This window comes from Corvus hawaiiensis, chromosome 5 (assembly GCF_020740725.1).
Source record: "Corvus hawaiiensis isolate bCorHaw1 chromosome 5, bCorHaw1.pri.cur, whole genome shotgun sequence".
NCBI lineage: Eukaryota > Metazoa > Chordata > Aves > Passeriformes > Corvidae > Corvus > Corvus hawaiiensis.
In genome coordinates, this window is record NC_063217.1 from 32,858,591 (window position 1) to 32,879,571 (window position 20,981).

The 20,981-nt window shown below is 42.2% G+C and overlaps 1 protein-coding gene across 3 annotated transcripts; it reads right to left on the reverse strand.

The window, feature by feature from the left end:
• Positions 1 to 1,887: 1,887 nt before the first annotated feature.
• LOC125326246 (cytochrome P450 4V2) lies at positions 1,888 to 20,940 on the reverse strand. 3 transcript variants are annotated; one of them, XM_048304311.1, is made up of 14 exons: positions 20,809 to 20,940; positions 20,458 to 20,567; positions 19,601 to 19,673; positions 17,166 to 17,328; positions 13,828 to 13,940; positions 13,178 to 13,263; positions 11,478 to 11,668; positions 11,004 to 11,073; positions 8,982 to 9,108; positions 7,010 to 7,201; positions 5,136 to 5,238; positions 4,663 to 4,797; positions 4,319 to 4,498; positions 1,888 to 2,751 (listed from the first exon to the last, which is right to left on the reverse strand). In XM_048304311.1, the coding sequence occupies exons 3-14, from the start codon at positions 19,604 to 19,606 to the stop codon at positions 2,576 to 2,578; spliced, it is 1,542 nt and encodes a 513-aa protein (XP_048160268.1). In that variant the 5' UTR covers positions 19,607 to 19,673; positions 20,458 to 20,567; positions 20,809 to 20,940; the 3' UTR covers positions 1,888 to 2,575. The 3 variants fall into 3 exon arrangements, with proteins under 3 accessions (XP_048160268.1, XP_048160265.1, XP_048160266.1); XM_048304308.1 differs by lacking the exons at positions 19,601 to 19,673; positions 20,458 to 20,567; positions 20,809 to 20,940 and having other exon boundaries at positions 17,166 to 17,457; XM_048304309.1 differs by lacking the exons at positions 17,166 to 17,328; positions 19,601 to 19,673; positions 20,458 to 20,567; positions 20,809 to 20,940 and adding an exon at positions 16,233 to 16,545.
• Between the last annotated feature and the right edge of the window lie 41 nt (positions 20,941 to 20,981).

Consider the following 20,981-nt stretch of genomic DNA (forward strand, 5'->3'; position numbering starts at 1 on the left):
CAGCTACCCTGCAGGCACAAAGTTCCCTGTATGTTTGGTACTGTTTTCCCCAATATTTATTTCCTTAGCAGCCTCAGATTGCTTCAGAACAAATTTTCACAACAGAAGATAAGAGATCACTGCCATTTCAGAATACAAAGATTACAGGATTACATTAGTGCTCATCTTGGCAGAGATACTTTGTGCATCAATAAATAGGGACTTTTCACTTTGGCAACCCTGTGCCAGCAGTTGAGCCCATGCACTTTTCATAATGAGTTTCTTATTATAGTTTTATCCAGTTTTTGTCTCAATTATTTTCTTGCTCATTTTGGAGAGTATAAGGAAGTTATATGAGATATACACACATTAGGTGAGAAGAACATGGTACAAAAGCAAAGTGCAAGAAAAAATATTGGTCAGTGTAGATAGAAGTCATAAAAATTATCTTATGGAAAAAATTGTTTCCATTTGGTCTATTTACAAACCTTTTCCACAAAACATACCCCACAGAAGAAAAGGAAGTAATATTAGTTTTCATTTGTCTTGAAAGTCCTCAACTTAAGAACATAGCTTTCATAGCTTATGAAACCTCTCCAGATTTCAACTACATGCCAAATCTCCTGGCAAACATATTCTGGATGCCAATCTTTTTTACCTTGAAAGTTCACACTGCCAAGTACCCAAAAGCATGAAATAATTCCTTAACTTAGAGTCTCTTTGGAAAACGTGTCATTTGTATTGTATGCATTAACATATGAAGATGATCTCAAAAGTTATCTCATTATAAAGAAGACAATGTTTACATTCAGCCCTGTAAACTGAAATTCTTGTTATTATACAGCAATGAAACCTATCTTTGAAAAAGAAGGCTGAAGAATGCAAGTATTACTATTGTTAAAGACATTTTTTTCTTAATGGTAAAATAAAGGTAGCAATTATAGACTATTTGCAAGCTCTGTGATTTCATTTACGTAAACTAATCAGTTAAATAGTTTCTTTTTAGAAGATCCTCAGAAAATGGTAAAAAATAGGCTTATCAGAATATAAAGAATTGGTCAGGTTCAAGGAAACCTCTAATTTACTTGTGAAACATAGAAATTATTTTCTCTTTATTAAGATATTCTGCAAAGTACAGCAGTATCCCAGGTATTAAATGACTAAGTGTTGTTAAAAGGGCACATGGAAACAGACAAAAGAAAGAATCTGTAAATTACAGCAAAACCAGTAAGGACAGATTACTCCTTTCTTATTTTGTAACACATTAATCATTAGAGTGGACCAGTCCATGTTAGTTGTATCAGCTCTGACCTCCAGTTTCTCATCCAGTTCCCCTATGCAGGTTGCCCACAGCCCAAGAACAACCTGAAAACAACAACACACGAAAAGCCCTCACCACCAAGTGGCAAGAACAGCTAAAGACACAAGTGTGGTTATCGGTGGGCACCCCTCTCTGTACAGCACCAGGCATCGTGCTGGAGCAACTCATTACCAGCCAAAAGGAGCCCCAAAGCATAGGGCACAAGTAAAGGCCAGACCAGCTAGAGGACCTCAGCTTAGTTTAGCACCACCTTTTTCTTCAGAGCTTGCAAAAATCATGGAGAGTCCATTCTCCAGATGGCCTGTAGCAGATTTTTACCTGTCCTGAAGGTACAATCAGACAGAAACTTTCACAGGCACCTCATTCCATCACTGTAATTCCTCTTCAACATCAATTATCAAAAAACTCTGTATGTTGCCTTCAGGGCAGTAGAAGGCAAGAGAACATTGGCTCATCATGTCAGCTTTAGCACAGTAAAATCTAGTTGATTGATCACCGTAGAGGAACTGATGCTAAGAAATAATTATCTATCAGTAATTCACCTGCACACAGGCACGCAATTTCAACAGATACAATTTCAGTCCACATTGAGGCATAGTAGATGTTTATTCTTAAAGTACGTAATAATACAGTGCTTCTGTCATTATGAAATCCTGCATGTAATTTGCACACTGTCTAGTTCCTGCTATGGTTATACAGATTAATGCTTTTGGTACAGTTTGCTAAAAAATAATTCAGAGTGCTCCCTTCTTAAGAATTACTGTAAATGTTTACCAAGGAAGAGTGAAATTATCAGAGATTTTTTGCTTGGTCTTTACAGAGGCAGTCATCACCAAAAAAAGAAAAAATATTGTGCCAAGAGGAAGAATGATCACTTGTATCTTTCAGAACCAAAGAAACCTGAAAATCTTACAAATACTTGAGACTTCCAGTTACCTGGAAAATGCTATGGCATGTAAGCTAATCACTTCACCCCAGGCATTGCTGTTGTTATTACCACAGTTTAAGTTTTTGGGGCCCTGTGGCAATAGAATTGTTTCATCTGAGCAGATAAGGCACAAAAATTTAAGGTTTTAAGACTTGCATTTCAAAGGTTAACATGACGTTCACAAGCACTAAAAAACTAGAGCAATTAGGACTATTAATACATCTTTAATGAAACAGTAACAAATAGTTTTAACAAATTGCTGGACTGATTTCAAAATATTTGATTTTAAAATATGTCTCAGCCTAAATAGATTGAAAACTTTCAGAAGTAAACTCCTGAAATTCCTTTCATTCTGATCCAGCATTTGGTCTCCTCTTCAGTTTAATCCAGATGCCATTATTTGGACGAAGAATCAATTCTCCAGATAAACCAAGCTCTTCTGGCTTTTGACATGATTCCACCCAAAAGCGCCTCAGGATGAGGGCTAGAATAGTTTTCTCCTCCATTTGTGCAAAGCGCTGACCTATGAGTTACAGGGCAGACAAAAAAATAGTTATTGTCAGGCTGCATCAACTGTTGCTACACCTGCATGCTCACAGGACTTCAGAACAGAACTAGCTTTAGGCCAAAATTGAGTTCATATGGACACAACTAACACTAGCAGTTTTCTCTGCCTGAAAACTCTGGCCTTCTTGGAAGGATCCACAGTACATCCTCTTTCCCATAGTACAAAGAACTCAAACAGCAACGTGGAAAGAGTCAACACTTCATATGGAACTACTACAAAACACAGCCTTGTCATGTCTCTTGGATGGACTACGCAGGGGGCATGGATGGCACACCAGAGCAGAAGATGTAGCACAGGGACAGTGGAGAGAGAAAAATCTCATGGTTCTATATATGTAGAGAGGAGCAAAGGAAATGCAGTTGCAACAGAATGACAGACAGACCTTCCTTCAATGCTCATTAAGCCTCACACAGACTGGTAGCACAGAGGGCAAAGTTCGATTTGCACTTCAGCATAGGTGAAGGAGGAAACATGAGAACAGAGAAATGTGAGGGAAACCAAACCAAGTGCCACAACCCAGACAGTTCACAAAAACTAAAAAATGGAGACAGGACACAAATGCAGTGCTCAGAAGTTTTTATGTTCTCCCCTCTGTATCATATACACAGATGGAAGTCCGTACACACAAATACACGATGCACTTCTGCAATGATATTAATGAGCCACCTCTCCTGCACATCATCCTGCATACTCAGGAACTAGCTAGACATGGTATATTAAATTAGATTTCTCTTTAGAACAAGGAAAGACCTAGTTTACTGCTCTTATGGAAAAGGGCACCTGCTACCAATGAGACAAAACAAAACAAATCAATCTCATCCCTCAAAAACAGAAACGAAACCAAACAAACAAAACCAAAGAAACCAAAAGAAGTAATATTTCCCATTCTTGTATGTGGCATGATAACCTTTGGATGTTCCCCATCTGCATTTAAAATCAGCGTATGGAACAGTCTTTTCACAAGTTCTACAATATAAACAACAATGCCTCTACTTGGAGCACACATAAATGCCAAGTGTCTCAGTGGCATCTGAAGTGCTAACGAGTTCTAGGATGACCGTGAAAACACCAAACCAACTACAGTGTCAGAAATAGGGAAAGACTACATCAGTTGCAGATTGCATGCTTGGGACATCCAAGATCATGAGAGAGACAGATGAGGTGTTTCCAGAGCAAAGCAGGGGCAGGACATGTGTCTTCTCTCATTCTGTGTTGCTGACACTAAGGATGAGAAATTTGGAAGCAATCATGTCCTAACACAGGAGCCCAATAACATGCTTCCAGGCTGCAGAGGCAGTGAGGAAGAAATATCAGCAAGATAGACACTGGTCCCTAGGAAGAAAGGAAATCTCTTGGAAGAAACAAATCTGGTAGTTAAAATACTAGGCTTGCAGGGCACACAGTGCCCAGAATTCAGGGATGGGGAGTGAGGAAGAACACTATACCAACAGTACTTGTTGCTGTCTCAGTTACCACATCCAAAAGCAGAACTGTTACAAGGGCTTCCTCTTCAGATACGCACCAATGCAGTTCCTGGGACCAGCTGAGAAGGGCACATAAGCATATGGGTGCCTTCCCTTACAATTTTCAGGGAAGAATCGCTCAGGCCTGAACTCCTCTGGTTCAGGGAAGATCTCAGGGTTTCTGTGCAGGGCATAAGTTAAAACAAGGACATTTGCACCTCTCGGTACTTGGTATCCCTCTAAAGAGAAGAGAGAAAGGGAGAAGAAGAGTCAAAACAACAGCAAACAAGTGACTTCCTATACACAGCAGAACAGTAAAAAAAAACCAACGCTGCCCTTTATTTGGGAAACAATGCAGAAATGCTAACAGGAGGGGAAATGGCAAACACAGAACACTACTTACGAATACAGCAATCCTCTCTCAAGGTACGGGCAAACATGGGAACTGAAGGGAAGAGACGAAGAGCTTCTTTCACGACACATTCAAGGTATCGAAGATTCTTCAAATCATCTATTGTCACAGAACGCTCAGTGTTGTCTGTCCAAAAACAAATAGAGGGATGACCAAGAACAAAACTCCCCATCTTTGGCTAAACAAACTCATCCTGGATCTCCTGAGAAACTCTCATCATGAACCAAGACTACATACAAGAAGGTGCTACAAATATATTGAACATGCATATCTTGCCCCAAAGACATAAGGTTGGTTGTACACCCCTACAGACCTTCCCGCAACCATCTCAACCACCTCTAGCTGCTGAAAGCTCCAGAAGGGCCACAAGGCATGCTCTTAAATCCCCTTCTACTTCTAGGCTTTTAACACATTTGCACTCACAAATGCAGCAAAATCCCAGTGAAGGGGGAATGGAAACTTACCAAACACCTCGTCCAATTCCCTGTGAACCTTCTTCTGAACTTCCGGATTATGTCCAAGCAAGTACAGGACCCAGTTCATAGCAGCTGCTGTTGTATCATGGCCCTACAGGTCCAGATTTACAATGACATTCACTTCAACTCTATTCCCATGCACCAGTGGGCTTCGTAAATACTTAGGTGTGCAGGTAGTATGAAAAGTGAGACTTACTAGTCCCATGACCATGAGAAAAACAAGAATCAAGAATGAATAACTCTATTCAACACACTAACTATCAAGGTAAAAGGTGATCCACAATTGTGCTGAAAACAGACCAAAAGGGAAAAGTATTGAAATAACCTAAGCAAAATCCCTCTCTTCTGATTCTCAGGAGCTGCATGAACTATAATTATCTACACAATAAATCGGATGCATATTCATCTTTTTGGTTACTGTCCAGTCAACATCTGGGGGGGGCCAGTGACTATCACAGGAGAGATACAATGGACACAACCTTTACAGAACTATCTAAAAATGGTCAAATGATATATAGTACAGCAGCCATAGGAGAAAATACTTGGTTTTCTATGAGAAGGGAATCAACTACTAGTTCCCAGCACTGTGGGAAGGAGGGGAAAGGAAAGGGGAGATGAAAGGTGAACAAAAGAAGGGGGGAAAAAAAACAAAAAAAGGGGGAAACAGAAAAGGGAAAAGTTGACCAAAAAAGGATTTTGATACTAAAAAAGCACACTTGTGAAGTTCAGGATGCAGCTGTAGTACAGAAATGGCAAAATGAGAAGAGAGTTTCTCTAGGTTACAACAGCAATAATACAGTTCTATGAATTAAGCTCTTCTGAGATAGAATTCAGGTCCATCTAATGGAAGTGTGTGGAAAACTCAAAAATCTTCTTTAGATCCTTCATTAGACAGGAAATCAGACAAGAAGAAGAGCCTCAAAGATGATCAGAGGGATGGAACACATCTCCTATGAAGACAGGTTGAGAGACTTGGTTGTTCAGCCTGGAGACAACAAGGCTCCAGGAAGACCTAATTGTGGCTTTTCAGTACTTAGAGAGGACTTATAAAAAAAAAAGAGGGAGTGTGACATTTTACATGGGCAGATAATGATAGAACAAGAGGGAATGATTTTCAACTAAAAGAGAAGAGATTTAGATTAGATGTTAAGAAGAAATTCTTTACTCAGAGATTAGTGAGGACATGATTAGTGAGCCTAGAGAAATTTTTAATGTCCTGTCTCTCAAGGTGTCCAGGGCCAGGTGGGATGGGGCCCTGGGCAACCTAATCTAGTTGATGACATCCCTGCCCATGGCAGGAGGGTTGGAACTACACGATCTTTAAGGTCCCTTCCAACCCAAGCCATTCTATGACAAGATTCTACAAGAAGACAAAGCACTGATGCACGGTGGACAACAGAACCAGAAGAGTGCAGCAAATGTAGCAAGGGAAAAATGCGAGGAAACATGACAAAATGCAAGTCAAAAAAATGAAACTATTTAGAGCTCTCTTCAGTGTTAATGAGGTTTGCAACAAAAGCCAAGAGCCCACGGTCCATGTCAGCCACTAAGCTTTTATTTCTCACCTGCTTTCATGAGTAGAACCTGCTCACATAGGCAGGGCCTGCCACATATGCATTGTCCAACATTTTCCCAGGGCACATCAATGCTTCTATCATTCAGATTTCCTCTTAGGCTTCCAGGGCTAAAATAAAATCATGCTAAAAGCAACCTCCTGAACTAAGACAAGAGTGACCCCCTGCAAATTCAGAATCTCGGGTTTGGAGGTAAGAAAAACAAACAAAAACCCCAACAGACAAAAACATCCAAAACAAAAAAAAAAAAAAAAAAAGGAGCAATAAACCAATGAGTTCCTTAGTTACCTCAAACATGAAAGTATCCACTTCCTCACGAATGTCCCTGTAGCTCAACTTGTTTCCTTCATCATCTGTGGCATTCAGCAGCATGTCCAAAAATGCTTTTCTCTTTTTGGGACCACTTTCTTCAGAGCTGCCATCATTATCATGTTTGTTTTGCCTGGTGCTTTTAAGTTCTTCAGCTTTTTCTGCAATGACCTGAGAATAGAACCATTACATGAGATATGACAAATTCAGCACAAGCGTGCTATCTGCCTCATGCAGTTTTGTCCTAACTTATCAAAACAACAACATCCATCTGTAGCAATCTACATGAGCTAGTTAGCACAGCTGTCAGCATTAGGTCATGAAATTTAACTGACTTTTTGTATCAGTAATGAATATCTCTTGCCCCAAGCAACAGAATAAACCTTGAACGGCCTTCGTGTGATCAAGAAAATAGATAGCCAAACTACATAAACAACTTGGGGCTCATCAAGAAGTGTAAACATGTCCAGAGTATCTGGAACATGCCAATCATGAATGCCAACAATGGCAACAGCATATCAAAAAAATCACCACAGTGTGAACATGCTAATTAGCAATAAGATCCTCTCTATCCTATCTGATAACCAAGGAAAGTTCTCACTTCCAACCTCTGAAAAACTCAGAAGAGAAGACAGGGTATCCCATAACCTTGCATCAAGGCCACACACAGTATCGCTGAACCCACTACACTAAAGCTTCCCAAATTTTCTCCAGTATGAAAAAAATGGATGAATTTCCCTTTTTTATGTCAAAGTACAGACCCAATAACAGACATAAATTTCTTATTGTTGCCACTGTTGTTGCAAAACCAAAACAGAACCCTTCAATAAACTGGCATTGCTCTTAAAACCAACAAAATATTTTAAAAGGGTGTGGAGTATGCAATTCTGTTTGGAGGAATCACTGAATGGAAGAAAAAAATACAGTTCCATTTACACACACTGTTTTCCTGACTGAACTTGCACATGTGTCACGTATTGACCCATCCTTCAGTGCTTGCTGTCGGCTCCTACACCACGTGACATTACTATTTACGGTCCTTTGTCATCTTCTAAGATTTGGCTTCTTATATTCAGTGTACCAGCCCAGCATGGGAGGAGTGCAAGTGTTACCTTAGGTCCTCTTAAGAGCCTCTCTCATGCCTCACTGCTGCAACTTCCAATAAAAGGAAGCAAAACATGAAGTACTTAAAAACAACACAGTCAATGTGGCTGATTATACGTAGTCAAAGTCCAGAGATTCTTTCCTTTGTCATAGACATTGATACAATGACATCATGGGGTACATGCATAGGGAAAGCAGCCTCTCTGGTAACATCCTAGTAGTAGATTTGGGAGGGCAAACTTTGGCAAGAATAACATAGGAATTATTTGGTGAGAGAAAGGGCTGTTACTTCCACAGTCTAACAAGGTGAGAGAAAACTTCATTTCATGCCAAGTGAGTGATGCATGCTTAATGATTTCTGTGTCAAAGTGCCTTACTGCTGATGTGGGAACCTGCATGTGTTTGCTAGTCTCAGCAGTTCTGTTCTGAACAGGGGAAAATGAATACAGGCTTCAGTTTCTGAGGGCTGGACTAAATGGCACTACCATGCAGAGCCCTATGCTTACTGCTCCAAACCTGGCAGTGAGCTGTTGCGGGTGATCCAGATGTGGAGCTTTTGGGGCAGCACAAGAGTTCCACGAATTTCTCTTGTTCGTTTCAGTTGCAAAGGACCTGCAAGTTCTGACACTTCCTTGGAGTAGTCTAATTCCTTGTTTAAATTCAACAGAAATCTTGAAAGGGAAGTCAGCTCTTGCCTTCTTTTCAGGGAATTCCTCAGCATCCCAATAGAGAGAGAGCATAACAAGGAGGCTGAACCTCACCCTCATTTGGAAGCTCTGACTGCAAAACTTTGCTCCAACAATGAAAATTATCATTATAAAAAAAATTTTTAAAAAGGACTTTATACTTTATCTGTGAAATTGTGAAGGATGTTGAGGTTCCTCTTGTGCTCTCTTCCTTCTTTGAACAATATATACAAAAATTCAGGCCAAAGCCAAGGGCTCTTCTGTCGCTGTTGGATTAGATCACTCATCCTAGAGGCAAAACAATTATATCATGTAACATTACTTGACAAAAACCCCCAAATTACAGCACATTTCAAGAAGAAAAAAAAACTTCTACCCACCCTAATGAAGTAGAACTTAACATATTGTGTAGGTTTAAACCCCTAATTTGAAAGGAAGGCCATTCACAATTGTTTCTTGATTTTACACCATCTCAAAATTTATATTACTTGTCCCAGCATCACCATGTTTTATATCTTTAAGCATTGATTTCTGAGAAGGACAGCATATTCTCATTTAGTTGGAATCCTCTTGAAACAGTCCTATTAAGTCATCCAGTCCAGTCACACCCCACTTCAGTAAAGCACTGGCCACGTTGTAAAGACTACTGTTGGGGTTTTAGTTTAGTCTTAGGTTTTCCTGTTAAAGGAATTTTCTCCCATATGCATGTTGCTAGGGGACAAATAGCTGTACTTAAGAAAGACAAAAAGGGGAGTGGGGCGGGCCTGGCTACTCTTTTGTCTACACCTGGGTGTGGGGACAGTTCGCTCTGAGCGTCCGGAGAGAGAAGCTGCAGAGAAAGGAGCTGCTGCTGCTTTCTTTTTGGCCGTTCTTTCTTCCTGCTGGAAGCAACGCCGGGACCCCAAAAGCCGCTTTCCCTGCCCTGCTGGAGACCGGGCTGTGGCTGCCCTGCCCCGCTGCTGCTTCGAGCTTTCGCTACGCTGTAGCCCTGCTCGCCCTGCCTGCCTGGGCCTCCGTGGTTTTTCCCATCTGGATACATCTCGCCTGCCACCCGGGATTTGCGTTCGTCCCTGCCATTCCAGCTTGCTGTTCCTGAGAGCCCGGGATCAGCTGCCCAGGGGTTTGTGAAGCCTTTGTTCCATCCCTTCCCGGGATCCCAGGGCACCAGAGCCGCGGGTTTCCCGAGCTCGCTCCGGAGCGCCCCCTGCAGCCGCGGGGGAACCATCGCACCTGCCCTGCTCACCGGGAGCCGCCAGCGCCCCTGCCGGCTGCGAGCGGAACTGCACCCGAGGGGAAATAGCCTGACAGCCGAGAAGGCTGGGACTGGGTTTGTGATTGCTGTTACTGCCAGAGTTGTTGTTGTTTTGTTTGACTGGTTATATACATATATATATAGAGTAAAGAACTGTTATTCCTATTTCCCACATCTTTGCCTAAAGGCCCTTGATTTCAAAATATAATAACTTGGAGGGAAAAGGGGTTATATCTGCCACTTCAAGGGGGGCCTCTGCCTTCCTTAGCAGACACCTGTCTTTCAAAACCGAGACAACTACTCATGACAGGCTTCCAAAATAATCTGCCCCAAGAACTCAAACAGTTTCTGAGAGCATTGCATTCCTAGTTGAATGTCCAGATACCAGACCACATGTAAAAGCACTTAAAATGTATTTAAAATGAACAATATGAGACTTCAAGAATGCTCAAACACAACTGGAGTATATTTGGAAGGGCTGATTGTCATTGCTATTCAGCTCTTGCACATGCTTTAGCTGCAGAGGAGTAATTATTACCAACTTCAAGACCACTTGTGGTACAATTTGGAAAAGGCCAAGGAACCGATGATAATCAAACCCTCCGGGTCTACTCCCGTTTTGTATCATACCTGTCTCAACAAGCTCCATCAAAAGTCAGCATTGAGACCATAGAATTTAGGTTGGAAAAGACCTTTTAGATCATTGAGTCCAACTATTAACCTAGTGTTAAGCCAGAATAGTCCATTGCTACACCATAACCCTAAGTGCCACAGGTACATGTCTTTCAAACACCTCCAGGGTATTTAGTGACTCAGGGTTAGTCTGTTCCAGTGCTTTACACCCCTCCCTCTCTGACCCCCTGGCCTTCCCTCCTGACACCAGCAGCATCAACTCCAGCTCAGCTACAAACTAAGGAAAACGTGCCTTTACCTGTAAATAGCAGAAACATAGTTAGAATCCTTATTCTTCTGAGCACCCACATTCCTGCCCATTGCTGTTTCTAGGAGGAAAACATCAACATCTCACAAGTGCAAAGCGGAATGCAAGCATAAACAGTAAGCTGCTACTACTCCCAGCTTCTATCTATCATCACACCATCCCTTCGACAAGTGAATACACATATCCCTTTGCAGGGAATGAACTTTCTTTGTATTTCTATATCCAGGAATCCTGCTCCTCAAGACAACTTTACTTTGGACTGCAACCTCTATCCTGCCAATCCCACAAACTCACCTGCTCAGATGTGCTTAATAAACCCTGGGAAAAAGGCTGGGAAGGATGGAAATGCATTTAGCATATATGCAGGGACATTCCTCTTCAATCATCTTACACAAACTGGCACAGCTGAACTCATGACCTTCTGCATCATTCACAGTCCCACCACAATAACTGAACAGGACTTACCACAGATGATATCAAGGGCACACAGAGTGATGTCCATAAAGACATCAAATGGTTCCTTGTCAATATGCTTCTCAAGTTTCTTCACCAAAATATTTCCTTGTTCATTCATGACCTCTAGAAAGTCATTCAAGATTGCAAAGTGGAATGTGGGAGTTATCATCTTCCTCCGTGACCGCCACTTGTCTCCAGTGCTGTAAATTAACGGGGAGAAGGAAGGCCAAAAAACTCCGAGTCAAAAATAAAACCCTCATCATTACAGGAAGTACACAGTAAATACTGCAGCCTGGAAGAGGTGGACACACTGTAGATGTCTCTTCAAGCTGTTCATAGCACTCCACAGAAGAAGCAAATGTAAATATTTCTTGTTTCAGATCTCTTGGAAGCAAAAGCCACCATTTCTCCAGCTGGTCTCAACAAACAGAGATGCCAACAAGCCTCCAGACAATACATCCTTGTTGGCCAGTGTACAGGCTCAGAGGGACCAAGCAGAAGCCAGCCAGAGGCCAAAAGAGCTATTCAGCATCAAGGCCTCAACCCACCCCACCATCTCTCTGAATCAATAGTTGTGCTTGTCTTTATCTGCTGACCATGAAATGAGGCCTGCAGAGAACTAGGGCCTAGGGAAGTTGTGAAAATGACTGCCTCAAGGCCTGGCTAAAATCTACTTCCTGGAGACAAGCGATCACTTCCCACATGCCAGTGACAAGCATGGAGCCACAGTGAGTGACACCAGCTTCCTTGGGGTCCTTGTTCACTTTTTCTAAATCACTTGCCCCACAGGCACACAGCTGGCACTTCTGCTTACATGGTAAAACCATCACACCACTGCCCCTGTTAACTTGCTATTGAGGCACTCCACAGGCCAGCTTATTTGCTTGCTGTCTGCCACTGCTGCCCCTAACCAGCAGAGGCTGGAACATTCTCCTGCATTACATTTTTGCAAGCACAAGGAAGCCAAAATACCTCTGTAAGTCTATGGAAGAAAAAACAACGACTAAGGAAGAACAGTGAGGATAAACCATGCCTGATGCCCGTGGACCTCACCTCTGCACATTGCTACTGATTACTTACTGCCTTCCTAAAGGCTGTAAACAAAACTCAGGATAAACGCATGCCTCATCCTCGCACAGGAAGTTGCACTTCCCACACCACATGATCACGGCTGGCTTTTACAATACCATGGTATTGTAAAAAGAGAGGAATCCATCTCTGAGGGCTCCAAACAAGCAACAAAGCTTCACTACTAACATGGAGACCTTGACCTTTTTGCAAAAACTCAGACAAGGTTCAAAGGTACCAATGCCACTCTATACTCACCTTGCTCTGACTCTTGAATATCTCCATCATCCAGACCAATCCTTCCTTTACTCTTCCAAGACTGGAGGACACCAAACCCTTACACCACTGCTCCTCCGTCTCTCCACTCCTGACTTATGCTCTTACTCAGTCTCACTTCTCATGATCCTCCACTTCATGAATGAAATGAAGGAAAGGGTGCACTCTCTGATCCTAACCCAAAGCATCACCAACCTCAGGCCCATCCTACTGGTCTGCAGAATGACCAGCTGAGATAAGCAACGCACACGATCTCTTTGTTCAGAAATACACACAGCATTCCTGCCACCAAGACCTCTTCCTATCATATATCCTGAACATTTCAAAAAGACAGCAGTGCCCCTGCATTTCATTGTACATTATACCTTGTCAGAAGTCCAGTGCCCAGCCATGGATGCAGGAAGTCATACAGGTACGATTTTTCTATATGTTTTGAACTGTTCAGAATAACCTGTCAGAAAAAAAATGAACGGAGAGGAAAAAATATCACTTGTTAGATGGAGAGAGATTTCTTCATTATTTCTTCAATAAACACTCCAGCAGAGAAACAATACTGTCTTCCTAGTGCAAGGACAATCACTGTCAGCAGCAAAACTAATGACTACATTTCATGGCATCAAAACAGACCCACCAAGTTCTAATGCAGAAGTCTGTCAAAGAGACACAAGCATAGCAACCTGAATTTCATGATGTTCTATCCTTATTTCAGTGGTCCCATCTTCCCTGCTATCTGTTTGTTTGGTCTGATCTCGCAAGCAGAAGCTTTCACACATGTGAAAACAAAGCTAAAGGAGATGCTGCTTTGGTGCTGGTCATCTTCAGTATTCCCCCAATCCTCTCTGACTAGGCCTTCTTATATTCCTTCCCTTTATGCCTTTCTTTAGCACTAACTCAGAGGACCACCCCAAAGCAAATCAGTCCAAGCCCTTTTTAACAAAAATTATGTTAACAGAAACTAACAGCTTGGACACCGCTCTGCATGACAGTGGAACAGACAGGAGACCAGCACACTCACCTCCACACTGTCAGGGTGATACAAAACCATGACAGGCAATGGTCCTATCCAAAGTTTGAACAATGGCCAGTTTCTGAACTCTTCAGAATAAAATTGAAGCTGTTTAAAAAAACCTGGAATAGAAAATCAGAGTAGAGCTTCAACAAGGGGAGTTTATAAAATAAGGCTTCTGTAATGAACTCTTTTATACCACATGCCTTGCAATTTGATTTTGTTGTAGTTTTAACCTGCTGCTATGACCAAGCAGCATCATATTTTGCAAATGTGGATTTTACCATCCAGGTATCCTAATCTCTTAGGGGACAGACTCACAACATCATTTCTGCCACAGATCAACCCAAGGGATACCACTGCTGTCCAGCTGCCTGTTGGACTTCATACCAGTGAGCTCAGCAACCCAGCGAATTCTCCTCCCACATTATTATACACTTATCCATTCCATGTCTTGTCAGTTTAGCTATACAGAAAGCATGGGAGATAGCTGAATCTGTTGGCAAGGGAAGAGTAGTAGAGGGTGCTTTATTTGATTCAAAAAGGCCTTTGATACTATCTCATCACAGAGGACAATTCAGGTTCATTCTGCAATATTAGAGGTGGGGGCCACTCTCTGAATGTTCATGGATTAAACACTTCTTTGCCCTTTCAGAAACAAGCTTAAACAACAAATGATACCTTTACAAGCCTCTGCAGAGCTGAAAATTCAAAGGTCCCCAAATCAAAGAAGAAAAAAAAAAGGAGAAAAAAAAGAAATTTCCTAACAGATGCCCACATACAGCTTATTCCCTAGTCTTAGGAAAAGTTCTAATGACACCTCATCCAACACGATTAAGAGTGTCAGATTATTTTGCTATTTTTAAAATATTTTTCCTAACATTGCCATGATTAAAATAGCACATTTTCCAGAAATTGTCTACCAATACCAACAAAAAAATCCCCATCATGGGAAAAGTTATTTTCCTTTCTGTTATAAAACCTTACCCTTTTTTAAAGGTTTTTTTGTCATATTTTTAATGAAAAAGACTACAAACCCCAAACTTCACTCACTTCTACATAAATAAACAAGAACAAAGATGGCTGGACATGGGAGCTTTGTGATTCCTTAATTAAAGCATAGGAGCTATGCAATTCCTGCTAACAAATGAGATTGGAGACTACACAGAACATCAGAGTTTCCACGCTTTCTGGAGAGAGAGCAATGTTCTGGTTTGGTTTTTTTAAGAAGATTTTTAAAAAAGAGAAAAAAAATTAAAAAAGATTCATCTCTCAGTCCAGCTCGTATGTACATCTTATGATCCTCCTACTGCTTCCTCAAAATCAACTTTGTGGAAAGCTGCTTGTCCTCACATCCACCACAGATCTCTCATATTTGTACTTAGATATGGGATTGGATCCAGAGGACAGATATGACAGTGTGCCTTGTGAACAGAGGCACTGTGTCTCAGCATGGGTCAGCACCGGGCAATTTGTTTGCCAATGCTGTACTCACACTTGACTCCACCATGCCCCCATGGCCCATTATTCTCTTTTCTGGCAGCATACATGGCAGCACAGCCAGCAGCCAGCAACACATGTGCACAGAGCAGAACTGACTTACACAGGCATCACAAACACACACAGAAGAGTGTGGGCCACTGACAGCAGACCCAGAAATGCTTTCATACCACAAACTCCTTAAGAAATATGTTCCTGTTAAAAAATGAGTACCAAATGGAAAGGGAACATCTAGCACATTAGTGCTCTCTCAAGCACCTGGCAAAAAGAAGGTCCCATTAATCAGTACCAGAACAAAAAGATTTGCCTTTGAGGGATGTACTGTAAATACTCAGCAAGTTCTTTTGCATCTAACACATAAATCTAAGTCACAGATGATTTGGAAACGAGTCTGGGTAAAAGCAACTTGGCATGCTGAAGTCCCTTGCACATGTTCCCTTGGGGGAAGATAATTGTTTCAAGTTTTGTTTGGATCACAGCAAAGAGTCATGAGGACACAGTGTTTAATTTTGTGAAACAGCACTTCCTGCAAGAGCCCCCAGCACACCTCCCTCTCGCAAAAACACATTCCGCAGCATTCATGCTCCACCCTACCAACAACTTAACGGTCTGAGCCCAGCAGCAGCTGCTGTCAGATTTAACCTCTAGTTAATCTTTGAGACCAATAATAATGCCACATTTACACAGTTCCTCTCCTTTCCTCTTCACTGCCCACTCCTTACACTGTTCCCCTCTGCAGATTGCCCACAGGCCCAGAGAGATTTAAAGGCAACAGCATATCCTCTGACACCCCACTTCCCTTCTCCAGCCAGCCACAACTCAGCCAAACAAACACCTCACCACCACTGGCTCCTCCAGCAAGCCCAAGCAGTGCAGGGGCCTCACAGCTGGGCTACAGTGTAAGTTGGCATTACCTTCTCCTGTCCCATCTAAGAGCAGGGCATTTCCCAGCACAGGATAGCAGGGGCTGATACCCGGGATTGGGTTCATCATCCGCCATCGCCTCCAGTATTCCATCAGGGAGGGCAGGGAGCACACAGTCACAATTGTCAACAGCAGAGCGATGACCCCAGCTCCCCAGGGAAGCAGCTGGAGTCTCCCTGAGAGTACTTCCATGACCTCCATCATCGCCTCTCAGCCTCCTGCTCTGAGCCTTGATCCCTGCTGCGGAACTGGCGCTGCCTGTACCCAGCACTGCAGTTGCAGTAAGCTGAGTGCGCAGAAAAGTTGGCCAGAAAGAGCAGGAGGCGGAGCTGCCACGCAGGCCACTGGCATAGCTTCCTGCCAAGAAAATACACAGAGTCAAAAACACTCATATGGAGAGGCTGCCTGCTAGCATTTCCTGATGGCAGGCCAGCCAGAGGAAACAGTGCTACTTTCCTGCCCTCACTTGGCTCAAACCAAGTGAGGAGTGAGAACCTTCTTTGCACACCTCAGAAGGAAAAGACAAAGCACCATCAAGAGAAAAAACACCTTTTTGCTGATTTGGGATAGATGGATTTTCTCGGTATCATCTTTCTCAATCTGTTTTCAGGTGCTCAACACCATTTTGCCACAGAGAACTGCTCCAGTGTTGTCCAACATGACAACTGAAGGGCCAAGTAGAGAATACCTTTTTTCAGCTGGGTTGATGGCTTCAAGGGCTTACAAAAACCAGAGCCCATACAGACCTCTGATCAACAGCAGCACTGCAAAGCACACTGACACTTCTCAGCTCAAATGGCCTTTACGGATCTAACTGTGGAATGCTCAGGCACAGGCTCAAGGGTGCCAATAACACAACTGGCAGTGCCAGTATTTGTGCCTCAACTTGTAAAGTGCTTGGGTAGACACAGTACCAAACCCACCACAAACACTGCTTCCCCTCCTGCCTCGGGAGGATCCAGGGTCTCTTCTCACTTCTGCAGGGCTACTGAGCATCTGTTTCTCAAAGTGGGTGCACAGAAACCTTTTGGTCAGAGTTTTGGTAGAGGCAGCATGGTTCACAGCCAATTCATGAAACTTCACCCCCTGAATAAAGCACAAATGGTTTTTACGGCCATAGTCATATTTGACCTCTTTGCTTTGTACCAAAAACGACTGCACTGACTGCACAAGTATTTTTAGTAAATCAACAAGCAGCATAAATAAAACAACTAATATAAAAAACACAGAAAGCTCAGAACATCAAAAGTAAGGTTTTTGTGACCCTTGGCATCAAGGGGAGTAAATTTTGGCACTTTGTTCCTGTAATCTCCCAGCAGAGACTTTATCATAAATGCTGACTTACATCTTTCTGCACAGTAAACAACTGGAAATGAACTTTGTCACTCTTGCTAATGTTTGTAATGGTTTGTGACAGAAAGCAGCAGATATATAACCAGTCTTGCAAACACATAGGAAAATTATACAATCATCAGTCCCCTCTTTTGTTCAGGTGATATCCTAGGAAGGAGGCAAGCACGTAGGATGAAGACTCACCTTTTGTCTTTTTAAAATGGAAATCAGCTGAAAAATTATACCCTCATATTTACAAAAAGTCTTGCAGTTTGTTGCCTTCATTGGACCAATAATTAGATGAAGTGACTATTTGTGATTCTGAGTCAAAAATCTGTACTTCTAACTGCTGGTTACTCCTTCTACAGGAAAAAAAACAAACGCCAAAAACACCTGTGAGACACCAAGGAGAAGATGAAAAGCCATTGGGAAAGCAGTAGGGAACACTGCAAAACAAACATTGCAACATCCTGCCAGCAGCTGGCAATAGTGATGATGTTAATAAAAGGCAGCAGAAACATTGCAGTGAGACAGAAAGATATATACCCAAGAAAGAAGAAATTAGAGGTCTAGCATCTTTGAGGCCTAATTATGTCACCGAGACTTAGCATCATAACAAACTTTGGAGGATGTTCTCTAGGAAATTAGTTTTCTACCAGACTGTGATTAGCATTTCCTTTTCACCCAGCGAGCTATGTGTTCAGTATTGGATTTCTGTGAGCACTCCACTGGTTAGTGAATCTTTGTTTTTACAAATGCTTGTAACAGTGAAAACCCACTTTTATTCAGTCTCTTGCCTAAGTGGAAGCCTATCTGCCTGTGCTGACAGAAGACACGCAACATGTTCGGCAGCTATGTCAGCCAAGAGACACAATGACAAGACAGGCTTCTGATAGTCCATAGAATGCAGCTTGGATTCTTCAATAAAATCATCAATTACAGCAAGAAAAAAAAACCAAAAAAGCAAAACAAGGCTAAAGTGGATCTGATGCAACAGAAGGACAATAAAGAAGTACACAACTCATTCTGAAAAACTGTTTTTCTTAAGAAAGGCTTTTCTCAGCAAGAGCTTCTCTCTTTCTAAACACACACCATCACAACATGATTAACCTTTATGCAGAAAACTATTCTGAAAAAAAACAGGCTATTTGTAGTCCCCAACAGCCCTCATCTACACAAAAAAAATATAACACAGTATGTCTCAATTTCAAAATATATCATCAGCTGGACAGCTGCAGAGCTCAGAGATCTCCCCAGTCATCAGAGAGGAATTTTAGGGCCTGATACTAAATTTCATGCCCAAACTAGGCTACTATAGCTTCATGCCCAAAATCTAGGCTTCCAAGAACAAATCCTGAGGAAGACTCCAGCTTAAAATCCTTCTGTGGACTCTTTCTCACACAGGTATAGAAGATTAACAGCATTTGTGAGACAGAGACCATAGCTGTTTTTCAGAGACAGACCGATTGCTTTGATGCCACCTCTATCAAGCATACCTTGCTTGGTTTCTGCAACCTAGTGTTCACTAAACAGCAACAACTGCTTTGTTCCACAGCCATCATTTGGGATCCTTCACTACAAGACATTTTGCATGAATGAATTATGCCAAACGGAATACAAAGCCTGCCCCCTAAGAAACCATAATCTTCCCTACCAGGATAATATGTCTTTCAATAACAGAAAATCAGTGATGTTGTAATAACTAATAGACATTAACACTAAGTAGCCACCAAAGCACCACACCTATATTCATTCATCAACGTGTCAAGGAAAATGCACGCTCCCAAGATGAATGATCACAACTCATCCAAGGTCACAAGTGAAGATTCCACCTACTTCTCTGTGATTTGGCTAGATTCTACACAGCCTCCTCCTTGCTAAACTCCAGCAAGTTAAAAGAAAGCATTTAGCAGCATGCAATACACCACATGAAGTAAGCCAGAGGTAATGAAGAATGAATTAACAGAGCAGTTTAAGATCAGGGAAAACCTGTAGGTCACAGAAGCACAGTGCTGCAAATTGCTACCTGCATTCTTGCAGCATGGAAGATTTGGTACTAGTATTTTCTCTATGAGGTTCTTTGTCCACATTTGATGTGCCTGCACATAACACAGTCAGAAAAGTACAGCCTGTTAGAAGGTGTGGTGGGTTAGCCTTGGCTAGCATTCAGACACCCACCCATTCATTCCCCTCCTCAACAGGACACAAAAGCTTATGAGTCAAAATAAAGACTGGAAGATTGCTTATTGGTTACCATCATGGGCAAAACAGACTCAACTTCGGAAATTCAAATTAATTTGTAGAAAATTAAAAACAGATAATGAGGAAGTTAGAAACAAAGGCAAAAGTTCCTCTCTAGTGCTCCCTCTTCACACTTTTCTCCTGCTCCAGCTGCTGGTTTCTCCACAGGCTGCTGAGGAATCTCTGCTCTGGAGCCTGGAGCACTGTTTCCTTCCCCTTCACTGACCTTGGTGTTTGCACTGCTGTTTCCCCTTTTTCCCCTCCTCCCCCCCAGCTCTGCCCCACTCTGCTGTCTATTAAGAATTTTTTTGTACACTTGTAAATACTTTTTCACAGAGGTGCCACTGCTCCACTGCTATGTCCTGCAGTGGATCCAGTGTGGAGCCAGGAGGAACTGTATTCTCCTCTCTAGCCTTTTCTCAGAGAGGCCACCACAGCAGCAGCCCTCCTGCTGACACCAAAGACACCTAGACTCAGCTGAAAAGCCTACCATGAAACAATCACAAGACTGAAAGGGAAAACAGGGGTGAAATGCCCTTCACATCACCCCCTAGTGAGACCAGAAATGTCAGTTCCAAAATGATGGATGCATGCAATCAATAACATTAAATATTTGGAAACCATACAGGTGCTTTTCCTTACAATGTTCAGGGAAGAATCGCTCAGGACTAAACTTCTCCAGGTCAGGGAAAATCTCAGTAGGGCATAAATTATAACAAGAATATTTGTGCCTTTCAATACTTGATATCTTCCTGAGGAGGAAAGGGAAAGGGAGAAAACAACAGCAAATAAGTAGCTGTCTATAACTGCTTCACCGTAGGAAAAAAAAGAGAAAAACCCTACACTTTACTTGGGAAGCCTTCTCAGTACTCTATCCTGCAGACATTCCAGCACCCATCCCAACCACCTCTAGCCACTTAAAACCCTAGAATGGCCACATGCCACAATCCTATCTCCATTTCTTCAATCTTGATAAAGGAATGGAAAACTTACCAAACACCTCGTCCAGTTCTCTCTGAACCTTCTTCTGAGCTTCAGGATTACATCCAAGTAAGCACAAGGGCATTGAGAGGGTGTGCTGAGATGCAGTTAGAAAAGTAAAAGCTCAGCTCAAACAGAAATCTGTCAGAGATATCAAAAACTACAAGAAAGGGTTCTTCAGATAC